General features: G+C 31.0%; 1 protein-coding gene across 1 annotated transcript; it reads right to left on the reverse strand.

Moving 5' to 3' along the window:
• Window positions 1-4,980: 4,980 nt before the first annotated feature.
• On the reverse strand, window positions 4,981-9,854 carry LOC124835105 (4-coumarate--CoA ligase CCL1-like). The gene is made up of 5 exons (XM_047309983.2): window positions 8,576-9,854; window positions 6,219-6,417; window positions 5,776-5,989; window positions 5,585-5,687; window positions 4,981-5,391 (listed from the first exon to the last, which is right to left on the reverse strand). The coding sequence occupies exons 1-5, from the start codon at window positions 9,584-9,586 to the stop codon at window positions 5,269-5,271; spliced, it is 1,650 nt and encodes a 549-aa protein (XP_047165939.2). The 5' UTR covers window positions 9,587-9,854; the 3' UTR covers window positions 4,981-5,268.
• Window positions 9,855-10,668: the final 814 nt, after the last annotated feature.

Raw genomic sequence — 10,668 nt, forward strand, 5'->3', positions numbered from 1 at the left:
AGACTACTTATTGCCCTTGCAGCCTCTAATAATTGGATTTTACATCAACTTGACGTGGACAATGCTTTCCTACATGGAGACTTAAATGAAGAGGTTTACATGGAACCACCACCTGGTCTTAACACCCATAAAGAGGGTCAGGTTTGTAGGCTTACCAAGTCCCTATATGGACTAAAACAAGCTAGCAGACAATGGTTTGAAAAACTGTCCTCCTTTCTCATTTCTGTCAACTATACTCAATCTAAATCTGACCACTCTCTCTTTATCAAAGGCACTTCTACAGATTTTACTGCCTTACTTGTCTATGTAGATGACATCATATTGGCTGGAAACTCCATGACTGAAATCAACAACGTAAAGACTTTATTGCATAACAAATTTCAAATAAAGAACCTAGGAGAACTCAAATACTTCCTAGGCTTGGAGGTGGCCAGATCTAAAAAAAGGTATACACCTTTGTCAAAGGAAATATGCGTTGGACATCCTTAAGGAGACAGGAATGCTGGGATGCAAACCATCTTCTACTCCCTTTTTAAGTGATACAAGCTCACTGTATCGAACGGACAACTACTTAGCAGATCCTGGCTCCTATCGAAGATTGATAGGGAAGTTACTATATCTTACCAATACCAGACCTGATTTGTGCTTTTCTATTAATCTATTAAGTCAGTTTATGAAATCTCCCACTAACCATCATTATCGGGCTGTGCAACATGTTCTTAGGTACATCAAGTCTAAGCCTTCGGAGGGATTGTTCTTTGGAGCTGATTCTCCAGTTCACATAAAAGCTTTTAGTGACTCAGACTGGGCAACATGTCCAAATACTAGAAGGTCCACTACAGGGTTTTGTGTTTTCCTTGGATCATCCCTTATTTCGTGGAAATCCAAAAAGCAACCCACTGTTTCCAGATCTTCCACCGAGGCGGAATATCGTGCCCTAGCAGCCACTGTATGTGAAATACAGTGGGTTCACTATCTCCTACAAGATCTTCAAGCACAGGAAGCTGGAACTCCTGCTCTATACTGTGACAACAAATCAGCGCGACACATAGCTCATAACCAGAGCTTTCACGAAAGGACCAAGCACATAGAGCTTGACTGTCACGTTGTTCGTGAAAAAATACAAGCCAATCTCCTACGTCTTCTCCCTGTCCGGTCGGATGAACAGCTGGCCGATATCTTCACTAAATTTCCCCATCGCGTGCGGTTCCAATCCATTGTTCCCAAGCTTGGATTAGTGACTATACACCATCCAGCTTGAGGGGAGGCTATTGAGCTAATCTCAAACAGTTACTGGAAAAACCAAGGGCGTGGAAATGGACCACGTGGTCAAGGAAGGGGGAGAGGAAGGAACCCTAACTATGGAAAACAATGCTCCTATTGTAATAAAATGAATCATACTATCGATGAGTGTTATTCCAAACACGGTTACCCCCCTTGGTATAAGAAAGCTGACAGTAATCAGGACAGGAAAGGAGACTGGAATTCTGCTAATGCTTGCCAAAACTACTTCCCTTCAGCTTTATGCTAACACAATTCAATTGTTATAATAAAAGTTTCACAACTAACATTAAAACATAAATGTGTCGAAACTACATAAAAACTCAAATGATGTTATCATGAAACATGTTTGAAATGTCAAATAAACTTAATAAATTTTAATCAAAATGACTAAATTTTGTCAATATTTCGAAGAGATGACTAATTTCAATTTTTAGAACCACAAATATAATTAATCCTTTGAAAAGTTATATTTTTCAATTGAATTTTCATAGTTTAATTTTTTTATTAATGGGATGACTTAAGTGTTATATTGTTGAGTTATTTTACTTGATTTTATCTAAATATTATTTATTATAATATTAAATTATGTAGTTTTGTGGTTCTTTTTATTGTTGGATAAAAATAAACGAAATAATAGAAGGGTTAGAGTTATGCAATTTTTTTTGAAACCTACGAAATAAAGGTTGTTTTAGAAAAAAATCAACACCCGCAAATGGCGTGACGATGTAAACGTGCACAATACTACTCATTTGGCATGATAAGTTGTAAGCTCGAGTTGATCAAAACCAAAGGTAATAATCATGAAAAAAAATATTATATATCTTAATTGTGATCACACATCAAACTAACCAAACAAAGACTTTGATTTTCGAATAAACACGAGAGTAAAAAAAATGCTTTTACGACATGACAAACGTATTGAGGGACCTAATTTCCAGCCTTCCAATACCATATTTACATTTCATTTTAAAAGTCATATACTATATTAATCACATAATCGGTATATAAAAAAATTATAATATTTATATAAATATTTAATTTAGTCTTAATTTGAAAATCCACAAATTGTTCAATTTTAAAAAAATAAATTAAATTAAACAAAAACAACAAACCTAAAAACTAAGTTAAATATAAAATATTGACTTGTGATAATAATTTATAATATCGACACGTGTCATTGATCCAAATATGGCATTATTTGACATGTGAATATTTGTTTTAAGTTGAAAAATTTTTAAAATTAAAAAATTATAAAGGTGATTTATACTATTCGGTATCTGTTACTTATTTATTTCACATTAATAAATATTACTAAATTAAATAAAATTGATAAAAATTAAAATTTTATTAAAAAAAATATTAAAATTAAAATAAAAAAACTGATTCAAAATAAATACTAAGTTAGTATTTTAACTTAGAACTAAATAAAAATAAGTACAAAAGTCATAGTGTATGCGTTGAAAATTCTTTTACGTAAATAGACTGATAATTTTGAAAAATTTTGAACAGTAAGTTTTTTATACTAAAGATTTAAGATTATTTTAATATAAAATTATACAATTTAATATTTATAGACTTTATTTTTTTATACAAAACTCAACTTTTTTTAACAAAAATAAATAAATTCTAACAAAGTGATTAATGGTCATGCGTGTGTCGAGAATGGTTCAATGCATGTATGTACTTATAACTTTGAGAGGACTTTTTATAACTGCAGTCCAAACTATGGAAGTTAAGTATCATGGTCAGGTCTGTATCCAAAATTTTCGGCGAGTCCGACAACATTTATTTATTAATAGAAACCATTTATTTTAAAAATATTTTCATTCAATATCTATGAAGAAAAAAAAAGAGCTTAAAAATTTTAAGAAAAACCACTTTTGCAATGTATAACATATATTTATAAAACATCTTTTATTAAAAAAATATTTTACCAGTAGAAAACATGCTTATCTAAATTTTAAAAAAAAATATATGAACTTTTTAAAAAAATCTTATGAACGAAGACAATAAAAATAAAAATAAACGGAAAAATTTGGATTAAGATATTTTGGAACGAATTTTCCACCGACCATTTTTCTGGTGATCTGATGAAAGAGGTTATGTTGTGAATAAGTTATCTTGAGATGAGAGGTTGGAATATGTGGTGATCCAAATCTGTTTAGTCTATCATTTATTTAGGTAGAACAACTTCACAACAACTCGGGTGAGCATTGTGGCTAAGAAATTTTGGAGTTGTTTTAATAGCCACGTCAACACAACTCTTTTTTATAGATCTTAAAAAGGTTCTTATTTATAGGCTAGCTTGACACATTTGTTAATATATTCTGGTTTATATTTCCATAGCTTTTTCTATCAAAATTCAATTAATGGGAGCAATTGTTCTCTTGGAACCTATCATTAACCATGATTGGTATAATCTATCATTACGTGATTGAATGCATTTTTTTTCAAATATCTTGGAAGCCTAATATTGTTGGATATTGGTTATTCTCATTCAACTTTTTAAGAACTAATATTTTAATTTTAATTTGTATATAATAATGATTTAGGTATTGGAATTGATTATATTATTATAAATCAAGGAAATTAAAAAAAAAATTAAGTTTACTAACATATATTAGCTTGTAATAGTACTGCAAAATAAAATAAAAAAAATTATACTCGTTTTAGAATAAGTATAAATACAGTTGATATAAAAAGTTTTTACCTTCCATATGAGTTTTAGAATAAACATAAAACGCAATGCTGTTTATACTAGTTAAACGTACAACTGATGTAAAAAGTATTTCAAACAACAAAACTTTTCTTACTCAATATTTCAAACAATTTTCAAGCATTTGACATAGTGGGTCAATTAATTAGTTCAATTTATATGTATAATAGTCCAACACTACGCACTTGAAGAATTGATTTTCGTCACTTATTTTTTCACCATAACTTTCATGCATGATAAATACAACATGATGAATACAACGTTAAGAAGAATTATTCAGAAGTCAATATAAATCCTAAAAACAACAAAAAACTGAAAAAAAAAATCACCTTATAAACAAGTCTACAACCTCTTCTTGTTATGATATGAGAAATTATTTGTAGCTGCGATGTTTGCAAAAGTGTAAAAGGACACTTCAATGCCTTCTATGTCTTTTGAGAAAACCCCACGTAGTCTACTCTTTCCCCATTTTGTGGATGGTTGGCATGACACGAAGCTTTAATCTTCCTATTGTATTGCTCTTGATTGAAACGTGATGAACATTATATGCTGATTATATCAAGGAAAAAACCTTGACTGAAATGAGATTATGAAAGAGAAAGACACAAGAGCGAGAAAAGGAAAAGAGAAAAATGAAAGTTATACATTTGAAAGTCCTCTATTTACTAATAAAAAAATAAAAAAAATACTTTTTATACTAATTATAATTAGAATTGATATTAAATATTTTCTTATTAATTATAAAAATGTTACAATATTAATTTTTTATACTAGTATAAAAAAATTTCTTATTTATTTTAAAATTACACTACATCACTTTCTACTCGTTATAACTAAAATAATATAAAAAAATAGTTTTATTATAAAAATATCATCGTATACAGTTCATCCCTATACTACTTTTTATACTTAGTACATAATAATCATAATCACCACCATTAGTGTCAAAATTCGGACCGATATCATGCAGAGTTAAAACATTTCTAAAATTCCACATGACATTTAATTTTAGTTTATTTGCAAATTAAATAGGAAACATTACATAAACACCCCAACCAATTCGGTCTTTATATTTTAACTCATAGGAGCTTCGCTCGTCTAGTAGCAGCTTGTTCTACACACATTTACCGAGATATAAAATAGCATTTTTTAGGTCTTCCAATTAAACTATTATTGGCATTAAACGTTTTTTTCTTCTAGTGCTTATAATTAGAGGGAGCACCATTAAGAAAAAATGACTCAATTAGGTCGTCCCCTATATTCACAATTCACAATGAAAGAAGACCATTTTCAAGCCTTGCCCTCAGTTCTCTTCGCAAGATCTTTCCAGAGGCTGCCTTCGGAATTGAACTCACAAAGAAAACTCTACCGATTCTTTTGTAAAACACAACCTGCCACAATTACACAGAAATTTTCTTCGCATAATTCAAAGACAAAGACAACAAAAGAAGGAGCATAAAGCATAATTGTTATAAGCTTTCGTAACATTTATAAAATTAATTTAAGTGAAATTGAACACTATATATTGTATTTTTATTTCTTAGTTTATTTAATGAAGAAAATAAAACAAAAACGATAATAAACCTGCTTTGAGATGTACTGCTTGATTTCTTCCTCAGAGATCTTAGAACCATTTGATAGTACAACAAACGCAACCGGAACCTCTCCTGCAGCTTCATCCTTCATGCTGAAATCAACCTCATCATTAAAATCTGTGTCGAAAAAGAAAACTAAGCAAAAAAAAAGTCAGATTATATGGTAAATTCAGAACTCACGAGACAACGGCAGCATCAGAAATCTTTGGGTGCACAATTAGCATGGCTTCGAGCTCAGCAGGAGCAACCTGAAATCCTTTGTATTTGATCAACTCCTTCAACCGATCAACGATGAAAATCTGGTCATCATCGTCGATGTATCCAATATCACCCGTATGCAACCATCCTTCTTCGTCTATAGTTATTTTTGTGGCTTCTTCATCGTTTAGGTAACCTAATAACCAAAAAATGGATTAACTAAATATCTAATGCAGTTTTCATAGACCTCTCTTTTTTTTTTGTCAGCACTTAGTCCTCTAATTCATTTGTTACACATTGCTACAAACTAATTCACTCTGAAGTGATCCTTTCTAATGTAAAACTTTTCCATTTGTGTAATTATATTAAAATTTGTGTGAATTTCAGTAAAAAAATTTAGCAATGGTAGAAAACCTAAATTATACCTTTCATGATCTGGTTGCCTCTGATGCAAATCTCACCAGCTTGATTTGTGTGCAGCGAAGCACCAGTGAGAGGGTCAACGATCTTCATCTCTGCATTTCTTACAACGGTCCCGCACGAACCTGATTTCACATGCCCTGCTTCCTTCGCAAACGCTAAGCACATTGAAAGCACTGGTCCTGCTTCTGTCATCCCATAACCCTGCATTTATATGCACCGCACAATCAATCCCAATCTTCGCGTTTTTTCTTATCCTTCTCTCTATCTCTCTATTTTCTTTCTCACTAACGGTCAACAAGAAAAAGACTTTACAAAACACACATTGTACTGTTGTTATTGTTACAATTCTGAGTAATACTGAATAGGATCATCATAATTTTTTTCTTTTTTAAAAAAATAAATAAATTAAAAAACCATAATATCAAATAAATATAAAAAAATTGTATGTGAAAGTATTATTTTTCTATAATTTTTTTTTTTGTAGTTATGCAACTGTAGTTGCTTCCACACGGAACTGTCAAATTTCAAAATCATCTTTTGATGACTAAAACATTTTAAACAAACGTGTAATAACTTTTTCCAATGATAAAAATATTATATTTAGAAAATAGTAAATATAGATGAAATTTTTAAATGAAATGATAACATACTTAACTGCATGATAATTATATCCGTAATAAATATGTCAAAAATATTAAATTATCCCTTCAGTCTGATGGCCATACCTTCTTTAAATGAAAAACAACTACCATAAAAGTCAAGTCTGTTAGGTTTTATACACAATAGTTTATAATTACATGATAGGGCCTCTACTTAAAAAAGAGGTGTATTTATCAATTCGACTCCGTTTTTTTGTTCTGACAAAACGACGGCCAACCTTACCCATACGAAGTTAAGACCATTTTCGTCAAAAAGAAAATTTTATTTTTATATAAATTATTAGATAACTTTTATTAATTACCTCATTGATATGTATTTTAGTATTAATTATTAATAAATTTAAAAATTCATTTATCTATTTTGTCAATATTATTTTTTTCTTTTTTTTAATTTAAATTTATGAATTTTCTTATCATTTTTCTAAAATGATATTTTTAATATTCATTCTAAATTTATTTTTTAATTAATAGACACGTTTTTTTTAAAAACCTAAATACACATTATAAAGAATAAGAAGATCTGTGTAAAATTAAAAATTACAGGTATTAGTAAATATCTAAGTTATCATTAAAAGGGGTGTGAGTGAAAATTTAATACATCTTGAAGAACATAAATATTTTTTTCTTTACTATTATTCTTAATGACTTGAAAAAGAAATTGTAACGGATATAAGAGACCTAATCACAAATTACCATAGCTACGTAGCTAAGAATAAGATAATTAATACTTTATTATAAATCAAAACCCCGATAAATTTAGAAAAAAAAATATAAGAATTAAAATTTAAAATAAAAGAATGAAAATACATGCTTATTATAGTTAGATATCGATTTACAAGTACATAACTCCATAAAGTTGCTAGTACAGGTCATATTCTCTTTTTTTTCTCAAAATTTGATGTAATTCACCTTTTCTTTATCTCTCGTTTAAGAGTCTCTTCGTAAACTAATAAATACAGTATTTTATTTTGATAAAATATTTATAAATTTTTCTATTTTATCATTTTTCTTTGACATCTCACTAAATGAAAAATAACAATGATACGCAATTATTTATATTCATTGGGATGATGATATTTTAACAACAATTTTGAACAATAATATTACATGTCAAAAATTTATTGCTTCATTTTAAATATTTTTTTAAAAAATATTGTAAATGCATCAATGAAAAGCTGTCAGTTAGATAATTGTCAAAATATTGTCATGAAAAATTGTTAAAAAGAAAGTTTTCCTATTCATTGGACCATGGTTGGACTTTGGGAGACAGAACTTACTGTGGACTCACGACATCACACATGTGTCAGCTGTTTCTTCATGTAATTCAAAGAGCAAGGTGCCAAAAAGGCCGAAAAGGTAAACTAATTCCACCACTTTAGGTAAACGTGTAACTGGAAATAACGAAATCCTCGTTGCTATAAATGGCGGTGATAAGGTAACTTCAATCAAACAAAAATGTCCATTCACAATTCTTAAAAATAATATTTTAATTATATAATTTTATTTTAATTTAAAATTATAATATATTATTATATTATCGAGGCAGAGGTTTGTTAAGATATGAGAAAATATTATTTTAAAATATAATATTTCAACACACATAATTTTTTTACATTATTTTATCTTTTTTATTTTTTATTATGTCTGTTAGTATATCACTGTTTTATTATTTTTCATCCTAAATTAATGGTAATAATTACCTGTCCAAGAATGGCGTTGGGAAGTTTGGCCCTGACAGAATCCTCAAGTTCCTTTCCCACAGGAGCGGCGCCAGACATAATCACTCGAATCGACGACAGGTCGTATCGCTGCAAATCTTGACTCTTGGCAATGGCCAAAATGATGGGTGGCACAAACGGCGCCACGCTCACCTTGTGTTTTTCCACCAGCTCCATCAACTTAACTATATCGAATTTGGGCATTATCAAAACTGCAGCCCCAACTCGAAGGGAACAAAGCAAAACAGTGTTGAGGGAATAGATATGGAAAAGTGGAAGCACGCACAACACCACGTCTTTGCTGCGTATATACAGATTAGGGTTCTCTCCGTCCACCTGTTGCGCCACGCTCGTAATCAGCCCTTTGTGCGTTAGCATCACTCCCTTCGGAAGCCCCGTCGTTCCAGAAGAATACGGCAGCGCAACCACGTCATCTGGGGATATTTTAACGCCGGGAATGTCATTCTCGTTTGCCTTCGTTAACTCCGAGAACTGAAGGAAACCTTCCAGCGGCGGCGCCCCGTCAACACACATCACTCTGACGTCGTTTTCCCTCGCGAAATCCTTCACTTTGTCCACGTAGGACGCCTGTGTTATGATGAGTTTGGCGTTGGAGGCCGCGGCTTGCTTGGCCACCTCCGCCGGAGTGTAGAAGGGGTTAGCGGTGGTGACGGTGGCGCCGCAGAAGGAGGAGCCCAGGAATGCGAAGACGAACTGGGGGCAGTTCTGGAGCAGAAGGAGGATGACGTCGCCGTGTTGGATGCCGAGTTTGTTGAGGCCGGCGGCGACTCTGCGGGCGGTGAGTTGGACGTGGGCATAGGTGAAGCATTCTCCGGTGGCGGCGTTGATGAGGCAGGGTCGGTGGTTGAATTGGGAGATGTTTTGGAAGATGTAAGTGTGGAGAGGGAGGTGCGTGGGAATGTAAATGTCGGGGAGTTTGGAACGGAAGATGAAGTCATGGTTGTGGTGTTGTGTAGATTGTTTTTGTTCCATTTCGGTTGTGGTTGCTACGTTGTTGGTTTGGGTGGTGGAGAATGTGAATGGGAGTGAAGATGAGATGGTAGAGGGAAAAATAATGTGATGAGAAAGTTGTTGTTGAGTTATGTGTGTTGTAGTTTCTTGCGTGAGTATGTTTTGCCTGCTTTCGTTTCGCAGATTTGGTTTAGATCAGTTGGACATGCTAGTGCATTTAGAGTAGAACAGGTAGTTCTATGGTGGACTCGCCAGGAATTTGGATTCTCTGGTTTTTATGTTCTGGGGTTATGCTTTTAAAATTATGATTATGATCTTTTAAAATATATTAAAAAAATAATAACATGGAATACCAAAAAAATCCAACAAAAGATCTAATTTTGCGATAAATAAAGTTTGAAAATGAAAAATAATAATAATAATTGAGTCAATAGAGTTTGAAAAATGAAAAAGATGTGATTAATGCTATTTCATAAGAAAAATGATACGCATATAAATCTTTTCTAGCTTTTTATTCTTTTTTTTCATGTAAAAGTATAAAAAGTTATTCTCTAATAACTATTTTACTTTTTTATATCTATGTAAAATAAATATAAAAAATTATTATCTTACCATTATTCATGTCATAATTATCGAACACTTATTTATTAGTAAAATAATCATAAAAAATATTTTTTTATCTATAAAAATAAAAGGAAAGTAAAAAAATAGTGAAAAGAAATGTTAAATGGAAGTAAAAAATAAATTGGTTGTGAAAATTCCGTTCTCCTTGAAAAATAAAAAACTCACACGGAGAACAATATTACACACACGATGACTATTTTAAAATTATAATAATATGTATGTCATTTTAAGTTAAAAAAAGTAATTAAAAATATTAATATCTTAAGCTGATAGTTGTATTTTATTTGTTGGTGTTGAGATATCATCTTCGACTAAATTCATTACCTTGTTAACTTTTTTATAGTTTTTAAAAAATAAAAATTATATTTGTTTGTAAGGTCAGTTATTCGTCCACTTTATACTTTAAATTAGTTTTGTTATTATGTAACTTATGCTTTAAACTAGTTTTGTTACTACGTAAGACTATTTATACTAGAGGT

The sequence above is a fragment of the Vigna umbellata genome, chromosome 1, assembly GCF_029865625.1.
Source record: "Vigna umbellata cultivar VRB3 chromosome 1, Vumbellata_1.0, whole genome shotgun sequence".
Lineage (NCBI taxonomy): Eukaryota > Viridiplantae > Streptophyta > Magnoliopsida > Fabales > Fabaceae > Vigna > Vigna umbellata.